This window comes from Octopus bimaculoides, chromosome 6 (genome assembly GCF_046866305.1).
Source record: "Octopus bimaculoides isolate indiv1 chromosome 6, ASM4686630v1, whole genome shotgun sequence".
Classification (NCBI taxonomy): Eukaryota; Metazoa; Mollusca; class Cephalopoda; order Octopoda; family Octopodidae; genus Octopus; species Octopus bimaculoides.
The window spans coordinates 552,428-579,598 of record NC_142933.1 but is presented as its reverse complement, the minus strand read 5'-3'; the positions used below and the strand labels follow the sequence as shown (position 1 = coordinate 579,598).

The following is a 27,171-nucleotide window of genomic DNA, read 5'->3' as shown; positions in this document are numbered from 1 at the left end:
CATCCGTCGAGCGCCTCGGCCGCCTGTCCTAGCGTCTCCTAGCGTGCGTACCGCACGGACACACACACTCACGGTCGTTATCACCGCCAAGACGAGGGCCTTTCGATCGCACCGGCAGTTCGCCGGCGAAACTTCGCCGCCTGACCCTCCGTCACTTTCTCTTAACTCCTAATCGCTTCCGATCACTCGCCGGCTTCCATCTCGACCTGCTTCTGCGTACGTCCGTCTGTTCGAACGTACGCACGTATATATTCGAAAGAACAAACGCACGTAGGCACGTACGTTCGTTTCTTCGAACGAACGCACGTATATACGCGAAAGAACGAACACACGTATGTACGTACGTTCGTTTGTTCTAACGTACGCACGTATATATGGGAAAGAACGAACGCACGTAGGTACGTACATAGCTTTGTTCGAACGTACGCACGTATATATGCGAAAGAACGAACGCACATAGGTACGTACGTTCGTTTGATCGAACATACGCATGTATATATGCGGAAAGAACGAACGCACGTAGGTACGTACGTTCGTTTATTCGAAAGTACGCGCGTATATATGCGAAAGAACGAACGCCCGTAGGTACGTACGTTCGTTAGTTCCAACGTACGTACGCAAATATATATGCGAAAGAACGAACGCACGTAGGTACGTACGTTCGTTTGTTACAACGTACGGACGTATATATGCGAAAGAACGAACGCACGTAGGTACGTACGTTCGTTTGTTCGAACGTGCGTATGCACGTATATATGCGAAAGAACGAACGCCCGTAGGTACGAAAGTTCATTTGTTCGAACGTACATGCGTATATATGCGAAAGAACGAACGCCCGTAGGTACGTACGTTCGTTAGTTCCAACGTACGTACGCAAGTATATATGCGGAAAAACGGACGCACGTAGGTACGGACTTTCGTTTGTTCGAATGTAAGCACGCACATATGCGAAAGAACGAACGCACGTATGTACGTACGTTCGTTTGTTCGAGCGTACGCACGTATATATGGGAAAGAACCAACGCACGTCGGTACGTACGTAGCTTTCTTCGAACGTACGCAAGTATATATGCGAAAGAACGAACGCACGTAGGTACGTACGTTCGTTTGTTCGAACGTACGCACGTATATATGCGAAAGAACGAACGCACGTAGGCATGTACGTTCGTTTCTTCGAACGTACGCACGTATATATGCGAAAGAACGACCGCAATTAGGTACGAACTTTCGTTTGTTCGAATGTAAGGACGCATATATGCGAAAGAACGAACGCACGTAGGTACGTACGTTCGTTTATTCGAAAGTACGCACGTATATATGCGAAAGAACGAACGCAAGTAGGTACGTACGTTCGTTTGTTTGAGCGTGCGCATGCACGTATATATGCGAAAGAACGAACGCAAATGGGTACGTACGTTCGTTTGATCGAATGTACGCACGTATATATGCGAAAGAATGAACGCACGTAGGTGCATACGTTCGTTTGTTCGAACGTACGCAAGTAGGTACGTACGTTCGTTTGTTCGAATGTACGTACGCACGTATATATGCGAAAGAACGAACGCACGTAGGTACGGACTTTCGTTTGTTCCAATGTAAGCACGCATATATGCGAAAGGACGAACGCACGTAGGTACGAAAGTTCATTTGTTCGAACGTATACGCGTATATATGCGAAAGAACGAACGCCCGTAGGTACGTACGATCGTTAGTTCCAACGTACGTACGCAAGTATATATGCGAAAGAACGAACGCACGTAGGCACGTGCGTTCGTTTGTTCGAACATACGCTCGTATATATGCGGAAAGAACGAACGCACGTATGTACGTACGTTCGTTTGTTAAAGCGTACGCACGTATATATGGGAAAGAACCAACGTACGTCGGTACGTACGTAGCTTTCTTCGAACGTACGCACGTATATATGCGAAAGAACGAACGCACGTAGGTACGTACGTTCGTTTGTTCGAACGTACGCACGTATATATGCGAAAGAACGAACGCACGTAGGCATGTACGTTCGTTTCTTCGAAAGTACGCACGTATATATGCGAAAGAACGACCGCAATTAGGTACGAACTTCCGTTTGTTCGAATGTAAGCACGCATATATGCGAAAGAAAGAACGCACGTAGGTACGTACGGTCGTTTATTCGTAAGTACGCACGTATATATGCGAAAGAACGAACGCAAATGGGTACGTACGTTCGTTTGATCGAATGTACGCACGTATATATGCGAAAGAATGAACGCCCGTAGGTGCATACTTTCGTTTGTTCGAACGTACGCAAGTAAGTACGTACGTTCGTTTGTTCGAATGCACGTACGCACGTATATATGCGAGAGAACGAACGCACGTAGGTACGTACGTTCGTTTGTTACAACGTACGCACGTATGTATGCGAGAGAACGAACGCACGTAGGTACGGACTTTCGTTTGTTCGAATGTACGTACGCACGTATATATGCGAAAGAACGAACGCAAGTAGGTACGTAAGTTCGTTTGTTCGAATGTAAGCACGCATATATGCGAAAGAACGAACGCACGTAGGTACGTATGTTCGTTTGTTACAACGTACGCACGTATATATGCGAAAGAACGAACGCAAGTAGGTACGAAAGTTCATTTGTTCGATAGTATACGCGTATATATGCGAAAGAACGAACGCACGTAGGTACGTACGTTCGTCTGTTTGAACGTACGCACGTATATATGCGAAAGAACGAACGCAAGTAGGTACGTACGTTCCTTTGTTCGAACGTGCGTATGCACGTATATATGCGAAAAAACGAATGTACGCACGTTCGTTTGTTACAACGTACGCACGTATGTATGCGAGAGAACGAACGCACGTAGGTACGGACTTTCGTTTGTTCGAATGTACGTACGCACGTATATATGCGAAAGAACGAACGCAAGTAGGTACGTAAGTTCGTTTGATCGAATGTACGCACGTATATACGCGAAAGAACGAACGCACGTAGGTACGCACGTTCGTTTGTTCGAACGTACGCACGTATATATGCGAAAGAACGTTCGCAAGTAGGTACGTACGTTTGTTTGTTCGAACGTACGCACGTATATATGCGAAAGAACGTTCGCAAGTAGGTACGTACGTTCGTTTGTTGGAACGTACGCACGTATATATGCGAAAGAACGAACGCACGTAGGTACGCACGTTCGTTTGTTCGAATGTACGTTCGCAAGTATACATGCGAAAGAACGAACGCATGTAGGTACGTACGTTCGTTTGTTCGTCTGTTCCAACGTACGCGCGTATATATGCGAAAGAACGAACGCACGTAGGTACGTACGTTCGTCTGTTCCAACGTACGCACGAATGTATGCGAAAGAACGAACGCACGTAGGTACGTACGTTCGTTTGTTCGAACGAACGCACGTATATATGCGAAAGAACGAACGCACGTAGGTACGTACGTTCTTTTTGTTCGAACGTGCTTGCGCACGTAAATGTGCGAAGTAAAGAACGCACGTAGGTACGTACGTTCGTCTGTTCGAACGTATACACGTATTGTAACCTGTTATAATACTAATAGCAATAAGAAATTATATACACATCACATGTTGTCTATTGTATTTTGTCTCTTATCAATAAATAAATGTTAGCACACGAAAGCTGACTTCAAAAGACTGAGCCTTACAGAGGAGATGACAAAGGACCAGGGTACCTGATGCCCTGCTGTACTCAAGAAGAGCTGTCCACCAAAGCAGAATTGAGACTGGTGCTGGTGCCAGATAAAAAGCACCCAGTACACTCTATGGAGTGGTTGGTGTTTTGCAATGTCTGTTAATTTGTTTGAGAAGTGAAATATACCAATTTTGTTTCCTCGGTGACAAAGTTAACATAAGTAGTTGCTCTGAGAATATAGCAACCAGAGTAAGAACAGGTTGGAGAAAGTTCCTAGTATTGGAGCATTGTTGGAAACAGGTATTTTTCCATGGTGTCAAGTGACATAGCGTTAACGAGCTGAGAGAAAATCTGGGCATCTGAGGAATCTGATGTGGCATTCAAGAAAGAAGACTGCAGTGGTATGAACATGTATATTGATGAGGTGAGCTGTATAAAGAAGAGCTGGTCACTAAATGTGGATGGATTTTGTGGGAGAGAGAAATCCAGTCACCATCATAAATGGACTTGTGTTGAGTCATAAAGTTTTATCAAAATAACCTCAGGTTTAAGTGTGATCCATGACATCTACATGTCTCACTCAAGGAACATATCAAAGCTGCTTATGGAACTAAATGATAGTCAGCTTAAACACACCTTGGAACATGCAAACATGTGGAAAGCATATACCAATATTAACATATCTGATATATTAACATACAGTAATATACATAGCAATGATTTCACACTTTATTGTAACACTAGCATCCTTACATAGCCATGAAATATGGGAACTTTATACTCTTATGTAGACTGAGTAATCCTACTCGGAATTCCTTCACTCATAGTCAGAGTATATTGTATATCACCATCATGGATGTTTCTCAGACAAGAGGCAACTCCACTCAACCAAAAACGAGTACCATTACCCCTTTTGCTGCCACCTTCACACATTCTAAGTGGTTCACATTTAGTGTTTATGAGGAGCCAAAAATTACAGTCTCATACCTTGTAATGCTTATTTATAACCATCATGTGATGTCAACACAAGGGTACACACACACACACATATACAATGGTCTTCTTCCAGTTTCTTTCTGCCAAATCTCCTCACAAGGATTTATCCCTGTCTCCACTTTGCCATTCCTGGTATTGGAGCATTCTTCCAGTTTGTCTTTCTCTGGTGTCTCCTTATCTGCACAAGAACCTGCATCTGTATCATAGTATGGGTTTGCTTACTACATTGTTTGTACCTGGGTCTTTTATTTTTTTCTCATTTCGCATTGTCTTTAGTATTTCATGTAAGTTTATTTATGTGTTTTTTTTATCTTTCTCATTCTGTTTAGTCATCAAGATGTGCAGTGTGATGGAGTGGGGGCGATGTTATTCCATTCATGTTTTCTACTGAGGCTCCGTCTATCTACTACAGTATGTGTAGCCACCATAATCTGAGTGTCATGCCTGGTCTATGTATACATAATAGCTTAACATCTATGTTATTAACCAAGCCTTCCTATCATAATTGAGCATGTTGGCAGAGCACTGATGAGCTTTTCTTCTCCTTCACCTTCCACCAGTATACAGTCGTCATGTTTCTCTTCCATACTTCACTACACCTTATACTATACGCTACACCCCTAACTTTACACTTTATCTGTGGGTTCATCCTACACACTATACAGTTGCTCTCCTTACAGGCGGTTCATTCAAATGCATACGTTTCACAGATCTGGTATTTTATGGAGGTCTCTGGCCTTTCTACTTTTTCAAGCCAGAGATTCATTTTATCTAAGGTTTTCCGGAAAAACATGCTAGTTCACCTACAGGGATAGCATCAACAAACATAATACTCTAGTATTTCTTATTATCATACCATGAGTTAGTTGGCCATATCTATCTTCATCCTTTCCATACTATTCCAGGATTTACTTGTCTATAAGGGGACACATCCCAATTTGCATCATTCTCTATGATGGACTTGTACTTGGCTCTGGCTCCTTTCTACACTTTGATCCTATCCCTTTGACACCAGCCAGAGAACTGCATGCAGTGGATGAAGTGTTCTATGTCTCCCTAATTCTGTTGTATTACTAGTAGTAGTAGTAACAACAGTTTTCTCACTCTAACCATATCACATGATACACGTGACTTAACAAGTAACATTAAAAAGAAAAATTTACTGCAATTTCCAAGAATACATTAAACATGTTATAAACATGTATAGTAATTTAATGACATTCATATACATAAATTCTTTAATACAAATATCACAATAAGATGTTTTTATATCATGTTTACCTACAAAAGTCAGTGTAGAGCTTATCTTCATCATTAACAGTACATTTATGAGTAGATATATAATCACTGCGAGTAAATGATTTACCACAAATAATACAGCTGTATGGTTTTTCCCCAGTATGAGTACGATTGTGTCTAATTAAACACCTCAAATTAGAAAATGGTTTGCCACAGATTCCACAGAGGTGTGCTTTCTCTCCAGTGTGTGTACGTATATGCCCTTTTAAGCTGCCACTATAGGAAAATTCCTTGCGACAAACTTCAGTGATATGGTTTCTCTCCAGTATGAGTACGTTTATGAACTAATAGGACAGATTTTTCAGAAAATGCTTTCCCACATATTTCACATTGATTATGGCTTTTCTCCAGTATGAACGCATGTATGTCTCGTTAAGCTGCTCTTAAGTGAAAATTCTTTTCCACATATTAAACAGTGATATGGTTTCTCTCCTGTGTGAATACGTCTGTGTCTTATTAAACTACCATTTTCAGAAAATGCTTCACCACAGATTTCACAGTGATGAGCTTTTTCCCCAGTATGCATACGAATGTGTTTCTTTAAGCTGCTGCTATCAAAAAAGTCTTTTCCACAAACTTCACAGTGATATGGTTTCTCTCCTGTGTGAATCCGTTTGTGTAATGTTAAAACATATTTTTCAGGAAATGCTTTTCCACAGATTTCACAGTGGTGTCGCTTTTCCCCTGTGTGAGTACGTTTATGCCTTATTAAGGTACCACTACTTGTAAATCCTTTCCCACATACTTCACAATGATATGGCTTCTCTCCGGTATGAACACGTTTGTGAACTGTCAAAGATTCTTTCACAGAAAATGCTTTATCACAGATTTCACAGTGGTAAGGTTTTGAGTGCACACCTCTGTGTGTTTCACAGGCACTCACATCAGAAAATGCTTTCCCACAATCATCACACTTATATGGCTTCTCCCCAGTGTGAGTACGTGTATGTCTTGTTAAATTATTAACTTTAGTAAATGATTTTCCACATATTTCACAATGGTATCGTTTTTCTCCAGTGTGAATGAGTTGATGACTTTTTGCACTACTACACCCAGAAAATGTTTTACCACAGATTTCACAATGAAATGGTTTCTCTCCAGTGTGAATACGTTTGTGTATCTTTATATAACATTTAGTAGAAAATGATTTTCCACAGATTTCACAGTGAAATGGCTTCTCCCCTGTATGTGTACGTTTGTGTTCTATTAAATTTCCTTTTTGAGAGAATGCTTTCTCACACACTTCACAGTGGTATGGCTTTTCCCCAGTATGAGTGCGCCTATGAATAGCTAAATTACATTTTGCAGTAAGTACTTTACCACAAATACTACACTTGTGACATTTGCTCACTTTCTGAGACATTCTCTCCATTAAATTTTACAGTTTTATTCTTTCATTCTGAAGACATTAATTGGTTGATAAATCTTTATCCAAACACAGCAGACTTGCAGTATCCTCTGCAGAAAATTTTCTTTCAAATGGAAATACGTCCTGAAAGAAAAAGAAAATAAATATTAGATACCAACAACCAAAAAGTTGTGAAATGAGTGGCTGTTTGTGTGGTACGTAATTGACTATTCTCATCAATATTGCATAATCACAGATCAGTGAGTCACAACTTTTACCTACATTGTCTCTGCCCAGGATTAATAGAATATTCCCTAAGCCCTCATCATGATTATTTCACACATAAAGCACTGGAATTTGCTCATGGACTGCTGATCACATTTTATAAAATAAGACTACCACGCACACAAAAAACAAAAAATAAATGTAATATCTTCTTAGTATATTGTGGTGTTTGGGCTGTGACGAGCTATGTGTTGTGGTGGAGAGGGGTGAGGCAAACAGAGGTGAAGCCAGACCGGAAGGGCCAAACCGGAAGGGTCAGATCGGAAGTCGGCGACACGTGGTCGAAGGCTAGCACGTGGGGCCAGTGAGAAAACAGCGACGTTACGAGAAAGACGTGTTCTGATTAGGAGCGATCGTGTACCCCGCTGCGGTCGGCAAGGTAAGGTCCAACGCTTCATTCTGTCCTTTTGCTTCTTGTTGTCTTCTTCCTCCATCGCACCACAAGCTATTTCGGCCCAGAAAAAAAAAAAAATTATGAGTGTAGTCAGGATTGCTAGTGATATAATTAAGCCGTTTTGCGGCGACACGGACGTAGTCGCATGGCTAAAGAAGATGAAGCTGGTCGCGAAGCTCCAAGGAATATGCGACTTGGCAAGTTTTCTACCGCTCTACTTAGATGGTTCGGCGTTGGCGCTATTTTTAGAGATGGAAGAGAGGGACCAAGTTAGCGCGGAGAAGATAGAAATCCGCTTGATGGAGGCCTTCGCAGAAGGGATGTTCGAGGCGTTCGCTCGCCTGGGGAGAGCGAGGTGGACCGGCGAACATGTTGACGTGTTTGCCAACGAACTTAGGAGGTTGGCTAGACTGGCGGGGTACGAGGGAGAATCGCTGGATCAAACGGTAAAGTTGGCGTTTGTGACTGGGTTTCCTGACCACCTGTCGGTCGAATTGCAGAAACTGCCGGACGTCAGTACCATGCCCATGGCGGATATAATATCGAGAGCTCGTATGTTAGTTTCCTGTCGTAGGTCGTCACCGCTGGTAGCAGCGGCGACAGCAAAAGGTGGACGGCCAAGGAGTGGCGGAGAGGGGTCGAACAAGGAACGTGCGCGTCCGTTCAAAGGTCAGTGTTTCCGGTGTCAGGGCCCGCACATGGTGCGAGACTGTAAGTTACCTAAGCCTGAAGTCATCTGCTACCGTTGTCGTGAAACGGGGCATATAACCAACGAATGTCTGCAGGGAAACGGTCTAAGGGAGACTACTGCGCCAGCGGTCTCCCTTTCAGATCATTAACGGCGCAAATTTTTCTACCCGTTGTTGATGTGCTAGTGGATGGGAAGATGTCGCGTGCCCTTGTGGACACGGGCTGTACAACGACCCTGATGACTCCGGGAGTGGTAGAGACCTGGAGTGGAGAAAGCAGTGTGAGGGCAGTCGATGGAAGAGAGGTACGCTGTGAAGGCATTACTGACGTGCAGATTGAGGTGCAGGGAGCAAAGCTAACGCTGCAAGCAATTGTAGTTGGCCGCTTGGTGGATGAGATTGACGTGGTGTTGGGGATGGACGCCATCAACCGTCTTGGTGGCGTTAGGATTGCAGGAGATGAGGTCACGTTCGGAAGCGTGGGGGCATCGTGCGCCGTGAGTCGGGACCACCAGGGAGAGCAGAGCCCCGTCGAGGACAGCGCCGCTTACACCATCGAAGACAAAGATTTTCAGGCGGCGTTTGATGGTCGGAGGTGGACGATAGAGTGGCGATGGAAGGACGAGCCCCCACTACTAAAGAACAGGGTGAGCTGCTACCAGCATACGTTGAAAGGTTACGCCGACGTCGAGTTCGACGAGGAGGTAGAGAGATGGATCAAGGAAGGAGTCCTTGTCCCGTGGAAAGAGGAGGTGGTGAGTGGAGTGCTGCCTCTGATGGCGGTGGTGCAGCCGACGAAAGGAAAAGTCAGACCGGTGCTGGACTTTAGGGAACTGAACGACCATATATCGTGTCACACGGGAGGCGAGGCAACGGACGTTTGCGGTGAGACGTTACGTGTGTGGAGACAGTCGACCAAGGCAGCGACGATCGTCGACTTGAAGTCGGCATATTTGCAGCTCCGTGTGAGTGACAAGCTGTGGCGATACCAGCTGGTGCGGTACAAGGGCCGGACGTACTGTTTAACCAGGCTGGGTTTCGGGCTGAATTCCGCTCCGAAAATTATGGCGACGGTGCTCAAGTCCGTCCTAGGGAAAGAGGAGAAGATAAGGAAGGCCACCAGTTCCTACATCGACGACATTTTGGTTGACGAGACTGTAGTACCAGCCACCGAGGTAGTGAGACACCTGGAGAGGTTCGGGCTGATTGCGAAGCCGCCTGAGTCGGTGGTGGGGGGAGCTGCGCTGGGGCTGAAGCTACAAAAAGACAGATCGGGCGAGCTGGTGTTCCGGAGAGGAAACGAGATCCCTGAACTGGGCACCAGTGTGAGTAGGCGGGAACTGTTCTCGGTGTGCGGGAAGCTGGTGGGACATTACCCGGTTTCAGGATGGCTTCGGACAGCATGTAGCTTCATCAAGAGACGAGCCGAAAGAGCAAAGTGGAATGACAGAGTTGGGGAGAAAACGACCGACAAGATGCAGGAAGTCTTGGTCAGAGTGAGAGCAGAGGATCCAGTGAGGGGCAGTTGGTATGTTCCCAAATCAAAGGGTGGGATCGTTTGGTGTGACGCCAGTAGCATCGCAATAGGGGTCGTCTTGGAAATGGGAGGCACCGTGGTGGAAGATGCAGCCTGGCTCAGGAAGATGGATGACTGCAACCATATCAAAGTGGCGGAGTTGGATGCCGTGCTGAAGGGGGTGAACCTGGCCTTGAAGTGGGGGTTGTGCACCATCGAGATTAGAACCGATTCGGCCACTGTGCTTGGTTGGGTGACGACAGTCCTCACCGATAAGCGGAGGGTGCGAACCAAAGGGGCTGCGGAGATGCTGGTAAAGCACCGATTGGGAATATTGCGGGAGCTAACCGCTGAGTTCGATCTGGAGCTGAGCGTAATCTTTGTGCCTTCCGAAAAGAACAGGGCAGACGTCCTAACCAGGGTAAAGCGAGCTTGGTTGCAGGTGCCAGAGGATGCGGAGCGGGCTGTGGCTGCAGTATGCTGTCTGAGTGACTCGGAGTTGAGGAGACTGCATACCATGCATCACATGGGAGTGGACAGGACGTTGTTCCTCGCCAGGAAAGTTGACTCCGAGGTAACGAGGCGGAGCGTGCAGAGAGTGGTTAGCAGCTGTGACAGGTGCCAGTCTATTGACCCTGCTCCGGGCGTACATGAGGCGGGAAGTATTCCAGTGGCCCACAACTGGAAACGACTGGCAGTGGACGTAACACGCTACCGGCAGGGGACGTACCTCTCAATGGTTGACTGCGGACCGGGGCGGTTGGCCATATGGAGGGAGATGAAGACGGGGACTGCGGAGGAAATCGCAGGAGTGTTAAATGGGATATTCCTGGAACGAGGCCCCGTGGATGAGCTGCTGCTGGATAATGGCGCTGCATTTCGCTCGGAGGTGCTGAAAGAAATGCTTGACGGGTGGCAGGTCAGCCGCTTCTTCAGGGCGGCATACCGGCCAAGTGGAAATGGAGTGGTGGAAAGGCATCATCGTACCATCAAGACCATGGCAGAGAGGGGCCACATTTCGCCAATCGAGGCCGTATTTTGGTACAATATGTCGCCCAGCTCAGGACAGGCTGAGGAGTCGGTGCCACACAGGGCAATATTCAGGTACGAGTGGAGGCACCCGTGTATTGCATCGATGCGACTCCGGAGAGAAGAAGAGCACACCTTCGTGCAGATCGGGGAAGAAGTTTGGGTAAAACCCCCAAATGCACGGTGCACATCACAATGGGGGAAAGGAACTATAACCTCCATCAATTCAAAGAACAACGTCTCAGTCGATGGTATGCCACGCCATGTTTTGGATGTGCGGAAGATTGTCAGTGCTTCAGAGGATGGAACCAGCTGCAGTGGGTAGGATGATGAAGACAGCAGCAGTAGGCAAGATGATGAAGGCAGCGCGCCAGGAACTCAGGCCAGTCCCGGGGTCGCACAGCGACCACAGAGGGAGCGGTACCCTCCTCCCTGGTTGGCTGATTATGAAACCAATTAAGGTAGTTTGGGAGCGAGGAGTGAGTGGGAGAGCCGGTTGAATGATCTATAGATCAAGGGGGGGGGGGTTTGGACTGTGACGAGCTACGTGTTGTGGTGGAGAGGGGTGAGGCAAACAGAGGTGAAGCCAGACCGGAAGGGCCAAACCGGAAGGGCCAAACCGGAAGGGCCAAACCGGAAGGGCCAAACCGGAAGGGTCAGATCGGAAGTCGGCGACACGCGGTCGAAGGCTAGCACGTGGGGCCAGTGAGAAAACAGCGACGTTACGAGAAAGACGTGTTCTGATTAGGAGCGATCGTGTACCCCGTTGCGGTCGGCAAGGTAAGGTCCAACGCTTCATTCTGTCCTTTTGCTTCTTGTTGTCTTCTTCCTCCATCGCACCACATATATAATAGTAGCAAGTTTTACATTGTGTAAAGTCATTAGTTGAACTATTAGTCCTCTTGCATTCTGGGAGGTATCAGAGAGTTTGAGTGACATTAGACCCCAACTAATGCCCATAAATTAAATGCATCTATCTGGGACACATTCGTGGCCTGTCGACCTATGCCTAACGACCACGATCATGGCTTGTCAGGCTTTATGTGTTAATGTCCATTTACGATGGAGACAGGAACCAGCCAGGCCCCTACAAGGCCCCATTGTCTGTTCTGGCATTGGGGTCACTGTCGTCCAGCTCCACCTTTTTTTTTTTCTTATTTTAGCCCGGCTTTTTAACGGTTCTAGAATGGCCGAAGGAAAAGAATATGCACACCACCCGTTTTCAGCGTTTACGGTTAGGGTAAAGGTTAAAGTTTCGCCGAAAACGGGTGGTGTGCGTACTCTTTACCTCCTCCAAACAAAGTACCAACCAAGAAATGGAATCAATTTCTCTTTTCTACAATCAGATAAACGAAAGGGCAAAGAACTTTTCACGAACCGGTTCATTCTTTCAACACTCTCGACACAAAATGTTTCTAATTATTTACCAGCAAATAAGGCAGCGAAATGCTTAGTGGTATTTCGTTTGCCTTTACGTTCCGAGTTCAAATTCCGCCGGGGTTGACTTTGCCTTTCATCCTTTCGGGGTCGATAAATTGAGTACCAGTTGCCTACTGGAGTCGATCTAATCGACTGGCCCCTCCCCACCAGAATTTCAGGCCTTGTGCCTAGAGTAGAAAAGAATATTTACCAGCAAATATGAACATGGACACAGAACTATCACACCTATCCACGAAGCCGGGTACTTAAGACACCCGTAATTAACATAAAGCCTGGTTAGTGCTGACACTACCCGGAAACTAAATCGAAAAAGAAAAAAAAAAGTGCAGCGGGTGTAAAAACAAAGGTGTAGGAAGCGAATCTGAAACCAAAAATGCCCGCAAAGCAACGGGGGTGGGGGAAGCCTTCGGAAAATCCACAAGATCCGATTTTCTCCCTCGTAATTTTGAGGAAAATATAATCCTTTTGAAATCACAAATTCAGCTTTTCCTCGGGACCTGAGGAAAGCCTAGTTTGTGATTTCAAAAGGATTGTATTTTCCTTAAAGTTACGAGGGAGAAATTCGGATCTTGTGGATTTTCCGAATACCTCTCCTCACACCACCACTCCCGTTACACTATTTTTTTTTTTTTTCGATTTCGTTTCCGAGTAATAATATCAACATTAACCGAAAACCTTTTATATCGACCCAGGATGCGAAACAATTATCTATATTAAATACATAAAAGCAATACCTAAATAATCGTCATCTTACCTTAAAACATGTCTCCTGAATAGCGAGCCATCGTTAGCATCAATCATAAACAACAGCTGCTAAATAATTATAACCATGACGACTATGATGACGGTCATATATGAATTCTATTGGTCACTTCAAGTCACGTGGAATACAGAGGGTAATTGCCTTTCCTTCTTTATTTGCCAGAATACTTTTAATTGAAATATTTACCGTGCTGCTATTGTGCAGATACAGATACGCCATTTCTCGTTGGAAACCCTTAGGATCAGGCACGTTTTGTATTTTGGAAATAGTAGTACAATATATTCATAGGCCATATCCTCGAATACATGTCGTTGCTTCCTGAAATAGCCTCGGTAGATCTTCCGCGCGACTTTGAAAACAAATTTCTAATCGAAGGTTGAACCATTAAAGTGAATTCCGGGGCCTAGCCTAGTAGAGCATAAGGACGTTTTAACCAACTTACCATAATTATGAGAAAAATGTCACTGGTTAGCTTAGAAAAATGAATATTTTTTAATGAAATTTTCTATCCATATATTATTTATTATGTAGATTCCGAATATACAAACATTTTTGGTGAAAGTGTTTTGGAATGGGGGTGGGGGACAATTTTCGGAACTTCCAACAGCGTCCACTTAAATTCCTCTTAACTTCCAGGAAAATGAATATTTTTTGTGAAATTTTCTACAAATATACCTTGATGTATGTACATTTTGAGCATGTAGGAACTTTGAAGGAAACAACTGCAGATTATTTTTGAGAAGTGTTTCCCACTCGGTGGTGTTTCGGAGCAAGTCGTCCATAATTGTTTCATTTTTCTCTATTATGTGCGTATGTGCATCCGTAGATTTCTAATGAAGTTATAAGCAGAAAAGAGAAGCCGTCATAAGAAAACTTACGTTAAAAATAACATGCACACGATTTTTTTTTCTCAATAGAAGTAAATTCCAAAATAAACATTTCTAGTAGAGAAGTAGAAGAGAACAGAAGCAGCGTATTACTTCATTACAAATCTACGGATGCACATACGCACATAATAGAGAAAAATGAAACAATTATGGACGACTTGCTCCGAAACACCACCGAGTGGGGAACACTTCTCAAAAATAATCTGCAGTTGTTTCCTTCAAAGTTCCTACCTGCTCGAAATGTACATACATCAAGGTATATTTTTAGAAAATTTCACGAAAAAATATTCATTTTCCTGGAAGTTAAGAGGAATTTAAGTGAACTCTGTTGGAAGTTCCGAAAATTGTCCCCCACCCCCATTCCAAAACACTTTCACCGAAATTTTTTGTATATTCGGAATCTACGTAATAAATAATATATGCATAGAAAATTTCATTAAAAAATATTCATTTTTCTGAAAGTTATGACCTTCCAAAGTCGGGGGTGGGGGGTACAACTCTGTAGTTATGCCTATTTCTATAGAGTAGTGAAGGGACAAATTGTTAGAGTTATTGGCCTTGGTAAGTTTGCAGTAAACTGAGACACTTAAGGACTGAGAACGTGTGTGTGTATGGTGGGATGGGAAGAAACGGTTTGTACAATGGAGTTGGCTGATGAGCTTTTACTACAGAACTACTCTGAGAATTACAATGTTTCACAGATGGAGGGATTCTTCATAGTCAGCAGTGATCCTTTTGGTATACAAAACTCAGTTGGAGTTTAGGAGTTGGGTAAAGAGTATCTAGTTTGCAGGGATGGGTGGTTTGGTTCAAGCATTGCAGTTGTTGTTTTGTGTTTGAACAGCTGTAGTGATGCTATGAGTAAAGCATTCAGGGCCATGTCGGATATGGGTGGACATACCTAAAAGAATGAGTGCAGTCACCAGCCTTGATCATTCTGATGGATCAACAGTGAAAACTGACACCAAGATAGTTAATATAACTGGTGGAGCTGTGACTATTCACTTTACTCAAACTACTTAGAGATCCTGGTTATTGTGATATTAAATGATCTGATCTCGTTTCTAAGTGCAAAGATGATGATGGGTTGGGTCTTGGGATAAGAAAGATACAAAGGTTATTTGGAATGATTATGAATCAATTAGCAATGTGTGATGAGAGAAGATGAGTTGATGTAGAGAAATGAAGACTGAAAAAGATTCAGGTTGAACCTAGTAAGGGTGGCAGGGAATAGTTCTCCATCTGTCACATCTGAATAGCTGTCTGGTGTCATGATATGGTTAAATCTTGCAGATCCTTACAACTGTGGATTTAGGTAGTGTTTGGAGGGTGGTTTGAAGGAACAATGGCAGTATAGAATTAGTGGAAAGTTCAGTCACTGTGTCTGCATCTTCAGCTACTTCTGATAGTTTAGCTAGATTTAAAAGACAATCGAAACTGCTATGCTACCAAATACATGACAACCATGATAATATAATCAATAGTGTCATTTCTGAATACTCACCATATCCTCATGACAACCATGGGGCTTTACATCAAAATGTTATATTGTTATACATAATAATGGTCATATTTTGTCAATTAAACACACTACATATTTGGTCTTCTACTCAGCTTTATCATTATTCTGGTTTCTTTCTTAAAGTTCTTTCATCCCACATCCTGTGACCTCTTCAGTGAGTCTCTATCCCATGTCTCTTCTTGTCCTGCTTATTCCAGTTTGTCTTTCTCTGGTATGCATCCATATATGCACAATTTGCATCTGTATAGCTATGTGTTTACTTACTACATTGTTTGTACCAGGGTCTTTTATATTTTTTCTTCATTCTCAGTCTTTACTATGTCTTGTTTGTGTGTATATGGATTTATGTATTATCCTGTTCATATCTGCTTCGTTTTCTTCTCATTTTGTCTTTAGCCATCAGTTTGGGCAGTGTGGTGGAGTAGGGGTGATGTTCTTATTCCATTCAAGTTTTCTGTTGAGGTTCAGTCTACTACAACCGTATGTGCGGCCACCATCATCTGCCTGCATGTCATGCCTGGTCTATGTGTTGATAGTACACTTTGATCCTCTCTCTTTGACAATACCCAGGGAACTGCATGCAGTGGATGAAGTCTTGTACATCTCCCAAAAACTATTGGGTTCCTAGTAGAAGAGGTTTCTCACTCTACCCATATAATATGATACATGTGACCTAACAAGTAACCTTAAAAAGAAAAATTTACTACATTTTCCAAAGAATACACAAAACATGTTATAAACATTTATAGCACTTTAATAACATTCATATACATAAATTCTTTAATACAAATATCACAACGAAATGGTTTTATAACATACTTTCGTAGAAAAAGTCAGTGGTAAGGTTTATCTCCATCATTAACAGTACATTTATGAGTAGATATATAATCACTGCGAGTAAATGATTTACCACAAATAATACAGCTGTATGGTTTTTCCCCAGTATGAGTACGATTGTGTCTAATTAAACACCTCAAATTAGAAAATGTTTTGCCACAGATTCCACAGTGGTGTGCTTTCTCTCCAGTGTGTGTACGTATATGCCCTTTTAAGCTGCCACTATTGGAAAATTCCTTCCCACAAACTTCACAGTGATATGGTTTTTCTCCAGTATGAGTACGTTTATGAACTAATAGGACAGATTTTTCAGAAAATGCTTTCCCACATATTTCACAGTAGTGTGGCTTTTCTCCAGTATGAATACGTGTGTGTTCTGTTAAGCTGCTCTTATGTGAAAATTCTTTTCCACATATTAAACAGTGATATGGTTTCTCTCCTGTGTGAATACGTCTGTGTCTTTTTAAAGTCCCATTTTGAGAAAATGCTTTGCCACAGACTTCACAGTGATGTGGTTTTTCTCCAGTATGAATACGATTGTGTTTCTTTAAGCTGCACCTATCAGAAAAGTCTTTTCCACAAACTTCACAGTGATATGGTTTCTCTCCTGTGTGAATCCGTTTGTGTAATGTTAAAACATATTTTTCAGGAAATGCTTTTCCACAGATTTCACAGTGGTGTCGCTTTTCCCCTGTGTGAGTACGTTTATGCCTTATTAAGGTACCACTACTTGTAAATCCTTTCCCACATACTTCACAATGATATGGCTTCTCTCCGGTATGAACCCGTTTGTGAACTGTCAAAGATTCTTTCACAGAAAATGCTTTATCACAGATTTCACAGTGGTAAGGTTTTGAGTGCACACCTCTGTGTTTTTCACAATCACTCACATTAGAAAAAGCTTTCCCACAATCATCACACCTATATGGCTTCTCCCCAGTGTGAGTACGTTTATGTCTTGATAAATTACCAAGTCGAGAAAATGGTTTGCCACAGATTTCACAATGGTATCGTTTTTCTCCAGTGTGAATGAGTTGATGACTTCTTACATTATGAAACTGTGAAAATGCTTTGCCACAGATTTCACAATGAAATGGTTTCTCTCCAGTGTGAGTACGTTTGTGAATCTTTATGTAACCTTTATCAGAAAATGATTTTCCACATATTTCACAGTGAAATGGCTTCTCTCCTGTGTGTATACGCTTGTGTTCTGTTAAATAAGCTTTTACAGAGAATGCCTTCTCACACACTTCACAGTGGTATGGCTTTTCCCCAGTATGAGTGCGCCTATGAATAGCTAAATTACATTTAGTAGTAAGTACTTTACCACAAATGCTGCATTTGTAACGTTTGCTCACTTTCTGAAACATTCTCTCAGTTAGATTTTAGTTTTCTTTCACTCTATGAAGACATTAGTTGGTAGATAAATCTCTATCCCAGCACTGCTGACTTGCAGTATCCTCTGCAGAAATTCTTTCATCTGGAAATAGGTCCTGAAAGAAAAACAAACAAATAAATATTAGATACTAATGACCAAATATTTGTGAAATAACCACTTGTGTAGTGTGTGATTGACTATTCTCAACAAAATCTTATAAAGTTTTCATGATCAATACTCAATGGATCACACCTCTGATCTATATTGTCTACTTCTATGGTCTACCCCTGTATCTATGTTTATGTTCCATCAACCCTTCTGATACCAACCTGGCTGAAACTGCCTCTGGCTTTGTCGTAGAAATGTCTTATATTGAAAATTAATAGGAAGAAACAGCATCTCTGCAGAAATACGGTTAAAACATTTCTAGAAAATGTTCCCCAACAGATTGATTGTAGCTGTCTGTGAGTATGGTTGTATTTTATTCAACAAGCACTAATTTGATAACTGAAATCTTCTATTCAGTTTTTGTAGTGAGTGAATGTGTGAGTGATTGACAGAGAAAAACCGAGAGAGAGAGAGAGTAATTATGTATGTATGTATGAATGGCTTCAGTGACACACACTCACATACACGCACGCACACAGGTTGTTTTAATCGATTTTCTCGGTAACTATGGGGGCTAGGAAAAAATACAAAGCGCGTTCCAATCTATGCACTCGTCTCCACATGTGTGCCATTTTTCACGCGAATCCACTCAGCCGTTTGGCCGTGAACCTCGAGACAAGAAAGAATACAACGGTTGCCCATGTTCACTTTATTTTATAGATTATGGAGCCTGGTTTTGTAAGAAGGTTCTTCAGACAAAAAGAATGGCACCTCAAACAGCTCCCAATAATCTTTGCTTTCAAGGGGCTAGATTTTAGGTGCTAATGATATTTCCACATTTTCATGGATTTTTAGGTCTTCGTTTAATGTTGGAAATAACTGAACTGTATTCTAGAAGTGGAATCATGCTTTGATACAATGCCATTACTATTGTTTACTTTCTTCAGATTCTAATCATCCAACCAGATTTTTGTCTAGCTTTCATGGCCCTTTCTAGTCCGAAAAGAAGGGCACCCTACTATTTGAGGTGCTTAGAACTTTTACTTTCTCAGTCCTTTTATTATTTGACATTCAACAGATGTTTTCTGGGTTTTATGGAATGTCTTAAACGAGGGAATTTTTTGCATTAAATTTTTATCTTGTTTTCTTCTGACCATTTCAATAATTTGTTGAGATCATTTTGCAAAATATTTGGTAATTTTTGGTTACCTCACCCCACCCCTGTTTTATGGAAAATATCGTTACTTTTGGATCTAGTTCAAAACAGGGGCGCCAGTATTTTCTTAACGAAACACTTTGAAACTTGGGACACTGGTAGAATGTGTCATATAAAACATATTTTTCTTAGTCTTCTTTAGAAAAATTATTATATTGCAACTTATTTCATGTTAAAGTTGTCGTATTTCTGTAATTTCAACCAATGACTGACGTCCATTCAGCCGAATACATTAAGTGCTGACTACGTAAACAAACGATTCTCAAACGATTCTGGCGGTGATAAAATTATTATTTCCTTGTCAAAAAATGGCTGAAGCATATTGGCAGTAGCTAATAAACCTTTCTATTATAGGCACAAGGCCTGGTTTTTGAGGGAAGGGTTAGGGTTAGGGCAAATGTTGTACACATACAGTTCAGGCAGATGTTAACGAAATTATATTAAAAATAAAATGAAGGAAAACGAACACACGTGTGTTGCCTCTCTGCAAAATGTCAGAAGTAATGGAGATTAAATACGCTTTACATCGCTTAAACTGCCAAAGGAGTAACTGTAAACAGCTGAATACTTGTCAGTGATTGGTTGAAATTATCGAAATAAGACAATTTTTTACATGAATTAACTTCGAATACAAAATTTTTTTTCTGTTCTATAACACAAAATAGATAAGTATACGAAGTTTGAAAGTCTTTCGGTACCAAAAACACTACATAAAACATAAATGAAAACTGGTGCCCCCGTTTTGAACTAGATCCTTACTTTTGGTTATCTCCTCCAACGAAGAAAATTGTTTAATCCTCAATACAAAAAAATGAAAAAATGAAACATCTTACTGAATCTGATAATATTTTTATAACCAATCACAGCAGACCTATTGAAGAGGCCAAAAGTCAACAACGTGTTGAAGTATTGGATCTAAAACCCTTTTAATCCAAACTCTTGTCACAACATAAACTCGATTTTTTAGTTGGGAGATAACCCAATTTTTTAATAGGGGCGAGATAACCAAAAGGTACCTAATATTTTCGATATTTTTATGTCATATGTGAATGCTTGTAAAATCATACACTCTTAAATCTCCTACGTCATCAGTGGAAGAAAAAAAATTGAAGGGCTGACATAACTCTCCTTTGGGATTCTGGGCATTTCAATTTGTTGAACCTGTTGAAACTAAAAACTGATGAAAGATTTTGGTGCACAATTTGCAATCTAAATGCAAGATATTTTCCCTTTAACAAAAATATGTTCTTTGTTTCCTAACATGTACCTTCCTCGTAGAAGCTGTTCAGCCTGCAGAACAAACTGATGTACAAGTTTGATAAGAGAAGATGAAACCTTTTAAACCGGCAGGTTTTGTTATCTCTTACTAGAAATTCTTTCCTATTGATTGTTTACGTAACACAAGTTCAAGCTTAACAATAGAAGAACAGCTATGATATAAACGATAAAGCTACTAATTTCATTACCAAATATTTCTATTCTCTAATTTTTTTTATTTTTTATTAATGAATGTCAAGATTAGATTGAAAAATAATCAATAAAGATAATACTAATGAAAAGTCTAAGACTTGTACACCACTCGGAAATGTGGGTTAAAATAATATAATCAAACGGACTAAATGACGCCTCAGTCATTCAAAACTAACCTATTTAAGGTGCAAGATGAAAGTTGTCGGTATGTCATGTTATTTCAAGAGATATTCATCATCATCATAAGTATATCAGTGTATATTCAAATTTAAACAGCTGCCGTATTCGTTAATTACACTATTATATCCTCGAAATCCTTTCATAGTTTGGACAGTTGTCATATTCTTGTTTTGTCCAACTTCTTTCAAATATGGCAATATTTACGTTCGTGTAAGTAATGGGAAAATGATAACAATCAGAGCTCTGTATTAGGTATGTTAGATGAGGGGAGCCCCCTGATCTCTTTTGTTTACAGTTATCACAAACATCAACGTATTAGTTGGTGGGCTAGTTTTGATTTCAATTAGTCGCTTTCAACAGTGTTAAAATAATTTAACATATAAATGACTGACATGCTAAAAACTTACAATGGGAAAAGCACTGGTTCCTTCATTCCTTCTATGACTTTATCCTGGTGACATATCTATTACAAGTGATCGATGTTTTGTTGTTATTATCATATCCCTGGAGATTTTCTAGGGTCTGGATCATGATGAAAAGGCATAAGATAACAACATCAGAAAAGCAAGTGTCCGGTGTTAAGCAAGACCGGCGATTGAGGAATTTACTTTTTACAATTACGGAAAGCTTCCGCGAAGTTTCTGCTCCATATTATTATTGTTATTCGGGGTAAAAAACCCTGTAGTTATGCCTTAACTTGTAACATGACTTTAATTAGTAACATATCAAAAAATCTACAATATCCAATGCCTGTATATATTATAGATTGATTGAATGGAGTAAGAATCTCGAACATGTAAACATGCTTCCTACGTTCGGTATACCGTCCTTGGTTATATTTTCGGATCGATTATCCGAAAAATCAATTTCCCGAACAAAATACTCCTCGCCCGTCTAGTTCGGATAATTGAGTTTGTACTGTCTACACAGGTTATGCTCTACAATGGAAGTAACAATGTCAAGAGCACCATCATAACTGATCCAAAACAGCCTTGCATTTTGGGAGTCCAGTCGACATCAAACCAACATCTTTGGACAAAAGTAATTTAAATAAAGGAGGAAGGGATGCTTCGTTGGATTCGACTTAGGACGGGGAAACAATTGTCGACATGAAACACATAAAAACACTTTAGAAATAAACGTCGTCTTACGTCAATATAGTGTTCTTCTTTGTCTATTTTCTCCTCAATAAACATCCGTTATCAATGGTAAATAGCAGCAAATACCGTCCAAGTGCCATCGTTTCAGTTCGTTTCAGTTGAGGGAAATGGTTTGGAGGAAACCAAGATGGCGGTGTACACATCAATTCCATTGGTCATCTAAAGTCACGTGGCGTAGGCTTTTTTTTTTTTATCAGAAGGAATCTCTCAATTTATATATAACTTTAATGCCTTCATATTTCAGAGACAACTCTGTAGTGATTATCTCTGATTATCTCACTAAACGTAATCCAGCTGTTTAGTATTGTATGTAATTTGGAAAGATTTTTATTTGCATAGGGCTTTTTTGTTAAGCTACGTGCTAATAAATGAAATCAAGTAAGGGAGATAAATGCAATAACTTGAAATCTTCGGAAAATATCGAAAATGTATTTCGGTAATGTATGTTGTCATTAAAAACAACTGGTAAAAATAGCGTACATATTTATTTTTTATAACACTAGCGAACGATAGTCTATTCATTTGGCAAAACAAATAAGTCATTTTACTATTGGTTAATATATAGATCCGCACCCGGTGGAAAAAATTTTTTTTAAATAGTGTAGTAGTTGAAGTGCACCGTATATTGAACAAATATGAAGGAAAAAATGCGCGCTGCGAAGGGGGGGGGGGGCTCGGAAAATTCATACAACCCGAGCACTAAATCTCAACGTCCGGTCACAGGAGTGAAGCAAAAATCATGTAATACTTCTAATGCAATGTATATTGAACAAATATGAAGGAAAATATGCGCGCTGGCAAACGGGGGGTGGGGAGAGGGCTCGGAAAATTCACACGGTCAGCCCTGCACAACCCGAGCGCTGAATCTCAACGTCCGGTCACAGGAGTGAAACGAAAATCATGTAATACTTCTAATGCAATGTATATTGAACAAATATGAAGAATTTTCTTTTATTCTTTTACTTGTTTTAGTCATTTGACTGCGCCCATGCTGGAGCACCGCCTTCAGTCGAGAAAATCAACCGCAGGACTTATTAAGCCTAGTACTTTTTCTATCTGTTTCTTTTTGCCGAACCGCTAAGTTACGGGGGCGTAAACACACCAGCATCGGTTGTCAAGCGATGGTGGGGGAACAAACACACACACACACACATATATACGACGGATTTCTTTCAGTTTCCGTCTACCAAATCCACTCACAAGGCTTTGGTCAGCCCAAGGTGCCTCGCAGTGGGACTGAACCCGGAACTATGTGGTTGGTAAGCTACTTACAACACAGCCACTCCTGCGCCATTATAGAAATGTTTTTCATACAATTCTCTTTTAGGGTTAGGCACACATGCGCAAAAGGGAACAATTTGACCGTTGGAATCATGGTCAAATGAATGTGTTCGACACAAAATTCCTTTTCTTTTGCGAACAAAAGGAATTTTTGCGACGAAGGCATTCATTTGACCATGATTCCAACGGTGTGCCCAACCCTAAAAGAGAATCATTTGAACAGCGACAACCAGTAAAACGTGTGATTGTACACACAATATGACTTTGAAGAAGGCCAGATCGCTGGATGGATTTGTGTGGCGGTGCGGAAATTGTAGGGAAAGCATTTCTATAAGGACGAAGACTTTTATGGAAAAGTCAAAGTTGTCATTGCAGAAAATTTTTCTCATTGTCTTTCTCGAACATATTGCGGAAGTTTATCCACCCTAAACTCCACCAGCATGGCTTCTCCGAACACACTTCTCGACAAAACTCATTTTCTGCAATGACAAAACTTTATTTATTTTATTATTTATATCCTTATTCCTATTTCTTCTAGGTCCTTTAAAATTATTATTAGAGCAATCGTGGCCTACATTTTGGGCATAATATCCAGCTTTGCCGAGTGCCATGTTATAGTGGACTGCGTTTTTGTTAAAAATATCCTCATTACATGATATATTAGATATTCTTCTAAAAATATAAACTAAAAAATTTTGCATGCATGAGCGTGATCGTTACTAGCGTCGCCTTCCAGGCATATGAAAAAAACATTCGAGCCTGGTCATTGCCAGTGCTGCTGGACTGGCTCCTGTGCAGGTGGCACGTAAAATACACCATTTTGAGCATGGCCGTTGCCAGTACCACCTGACTGGCCTTCATGCCAGTGGCACGTAAAAGCACCCACTACACTCTCGGAGTGGTTGGTGTTAGGAAGGGCATCCAGCTGTAGAAACTCTGCCAGATCAGATTGGAGCCTGGTGCAGCCATCAGGTTCACCAGTCCTCAGTCAAATCGTCCAGCCCATGCTAGCATGGAAAGTGGACGTTAAACGACGAATTAGGATAATTACTTCCAATATTTATATACTTAAGATTGGAGTTAAGCTTGTGGAATAAAGAGCAGATTTTCAATCCAAAAAGGTATAATTATGTAGAGCAAATATAGACTTGAAATACAGGGGTCCTGAATGGACAGAATTCTGCTTTTATTATACACATGCACGCGCATAGCTGGCTTTTTTTTAGTTCCCATCAACCAGATTCACTCACAAGGCTTTGGTCAGCTTGGGGCTATTGTAGAAAGCACTTACCTAAGGGGACATTCAGTGGGATTAAACGCATTTCTTAAACCACTCAAATGATTCTTGAGAACCAAAACTGGAATAAATTTGCTTAGAAGGAGACTGGCTGTGTCGTTAGCTTCCCAACCACAAGTTTAGTCCCACCACTGGCACTTTGGGCAAGTGTTTTCTACAATAGCCTTAGTCTGACCAAAGACTGGTGAGTGAATTTAATAGAAACTGAAAGAAGCTTATCACGTGTGTGTGTAATCGACAATGCATGATAGTTATGTAGTTGTGAGTGTGCGTGATGTAACCAGTGACATCCATTTCCAATATTCTGTACAAAAAAAGTCTGGTCATGAGAAAATATTATTTTGCTAGGAAATATGAAGAGCCTGTAGCTGTAGAAAAATCTGCCTTAAACTCGTACAAACTATACAATCATGGAAAAGCTGACATTAAAACAATGATTACGATTATGATGATGATAATATCCCCACTTTGTTTACAACATTGATCACTCAACAAAAGTATTTTCATTTCAATCTTTTATTCAATAATATTTTTTTGTGTGAGTTTCTTTTTTTTTTTGTTTTGATTTAGTTTCCAAAAACAATTTTAAATGTACGAAGTGGCAGGTGATGGATTTTGGAGGGGAAAAAAAAAGGTTAGCAATAAACCAACCAAGATGTTTTTGGAAATTATTTAAAATTTTTCATTTTTCATTTTTTTTTTTTTTTTAAATATTTTATTTTAAATTATTAAATGTTTCTACTAAAAAGTTTTTGAGGGTATTTTTTTTTAAACAAACCCCTTTCACCTGACCCAAGATAAACTTTATTTTCCATTCCTACCTTTTAAAAAAAAAAAAAAAAAAATCTATAATTTTCATTTACTTTGTATCTTGTTTCAGTTAATCCACCCCCCTTCTCCCCCCACTCCCAACACAATTTCAAAGCACTAACATTAGCTCTGAACAGGAATCCCCTTTTTTTAAATTATTTTTTTATGTATTTTTTTTCATTGAGGGGCAAAAAAAATTAGGGTAGACAAAAAAAAAAAAAAAAAAAAAAAAACTTGCCCCTTGTCTACTGATCGCAAGATATATATATATATATATATATATATATAACAACGATTTTTGAAAAAAAATCTTGAAGAGGAAAAATGCTTTCCCCTTTTCTTTCATCTCCAATTTTTATTCCAGAGTTATTGTCCAGTTATCCATTATATTGACTCCAGGTTTGCGAATTACTAATACTTTGGTTTCAGTATAATATTTTGTTTCAAGAATTTTTGATGGTGATCCTAAAATAAGAAAATTAAAAATATATACATACACATATATTACAGGTACTTTTAATTAAAAAAACATGCACCAATTCTAAATATCAATCCATTTTCGGTGTCCACTATGGCTGGGAGTCATAAATGTAAAGTCAGGCACATTCTCAGAAGGGTCCTATAAAAAGCATCATCATTGAACTTTTCCAATTACTAATGGGTGTTCCCTCCTGGACCTACTTTGGTGTCCCTAAATATGCATCTTTTGGGCTCCCATTCTGCATGAAGAACAAGCTGCAGGTTTACTGCTGGTTGTACTGGCCACCACCTTAGGGTAATACTCGTCCACGAGGGTATCTGCCCCACCAGCCTTCTCCCTGCACTATGTTGCTCTCCATCATCAACTTATTTACCTGCTACCATAATGCCCACGTATATCTACTGCAACCTTCACCTGCAAGCCTCTCCTATATTTCTCTCCATTTGCTACAATCACCTGATCCACCCCACTAAAAAGCCCAAGCTTCTATATCACCTCATTGAGTCTCACCCATACCCAACGTCCCTCAAGGGCATGTCTCAACATCTGTACCCATCATCTCACATTAGCAGTATCTTACTTTCCAACTGGGGTAAGCATGTATCTACTCCACAGCAAGACAACTCCATCTGTTCCCTCTACACCTTAAATCTCCCAAATGGCACAAAACCACATCCACTCAATACTATTTTTCCACCTCCCAGTTAAGGCTTTTTAATTGTGCAAGGCACCTAGTAACCCTATTGGTGCTCGTGACAAAGCACCCAATACACTAGAAAGTAGTTGGCATTAGAAAGCGCATCCAGCTGTAGAAATCATGTCAAAGACTATACCTTACCAGCGCCTGTCAAACTGTCCAACCCATGCCAGCTTGGAAAACAGACATTAGATAATAAGGGGATGAATCCTTCCACTGAAGATCTGAACATCCCTTGTGACAGGTGATGTGGTATGGCTATTTTTACACTCTTTCATTATTACAAGCTAGGATTTGTACTGGACCTGTGACACATTCTAAATATTTTCTCTATTCAGTGAAAAAGCCAATATACTAAAGTACCATAAGAAATCCACCTTTTCAAATAATTAACTTAAGTGCATAAGGAACTGATTCTTGCCAGTGAAGAAAACAGAGG

General features: G+C 41.0%; 4 protein-coding genes and 1 pseudogene across 6 annotated transcripts in view; 2 read left to right on the top strand and 3 right to left on the bottom strand.

Moving 5' to 3' along the window:
- Nucleotides 1-5,818: 5,818 nt before the first annotated feature.
- Nucleotides 5,819-13,487, bottom strand: LOC128248183 (uncharacterized; annotated as a pseudogene). The gene is made up of 2 exons (XR_016242146.1): nucleotides 13,400-13,487; nucleotides 5,819-7,436 (listed from the first exon to the last, which is right to left on the bottom strand). The product of XR_016242146.1 is annotated as an uncharacterized LOC128248183 (transcript).
- Nucleotides 7,872-8,810, top strand: LOC149134903 (uncharacterized). Its single transcript, XM_089353266.1, has one exon. The coding sequence runs from the start codon at nucleotides 8,052-8,054 to the stop codon at nucleotides 8,808-8,810; it is 759 nt and encodes a 252-aa protein (XP_089209392.1). The 5' UTR covers nucleotides 7,872-8,051.
- Nucleotides 9,530-11,530, top strand: LOC149134902 (uncharacterized). The gene has a single exon (XM_089353265.1). It carries the CDS (start codon nucleotides 9,725-9,727, stop codon nucleotides 11,528-11,530), a length of 1,806 nt encoding a protein of 601 aa, XP_089209391.1. The 5' UTR covers nucleotides 9,530-9,724.
- A 3,066-nt stretch (nucleotides 13,488-16,553) lies between the features above and the next one.
- Nucleotides 16,554-22,328, bottom strand: LOC106872201 (uncharacterized). Of its 2 annotated transcripts, none has more exons than XM_052969094.2 (2): nucleotides 22,158-22,328; nucleotides 16,554-18,147 (listed from the first exon to the last, which is right to left on the bottom strand). In XM_052969094.2, exon 2 carries the CDS (start codon nucleotides 18,022-18,024, stop codon nucleotides 16,651-16,653), a length of 1,374 nt encoding a protein of 457 aa, XP_052825054.1. In that variant the 5' UTR covers nucleotides 18,025-18,147; nucleotides 22,158-22,328; the 3' UTR covers nucleotides 16,554-16,650. The 2 variants fall into 2 exon arrangements, with proteins under 2 accessions (XP_052825054.1, XP_014774587.2); XM_014919101.3 differs by having other exon boundaries at nucleotides 21,414-22,295.
- Nucleotides 22,329-25,906: 3,578 nt separating this feature from the next.
- LOC106872213 (neutral alpha-glucosidase AB) overlaps nucleotides 25,907-27,171 on the bottom strand; it is a 60,124-nt gene continuing 58,859 nt past the window's right edge. Inside the window, exon 23 of the mRNA XM_014919122.3 lies at nucleotides 25,907-26,019. Within this exon, the coding sequence (XP_014774608.1) occupies nucleotides 25,910-26,019 (110 nt within the window). The 3' untranslated portion in view covers nucleotides 25,907-25,909. The remainder of the gene's footprint in view (nucleotides 26,020-27,171) is intronic.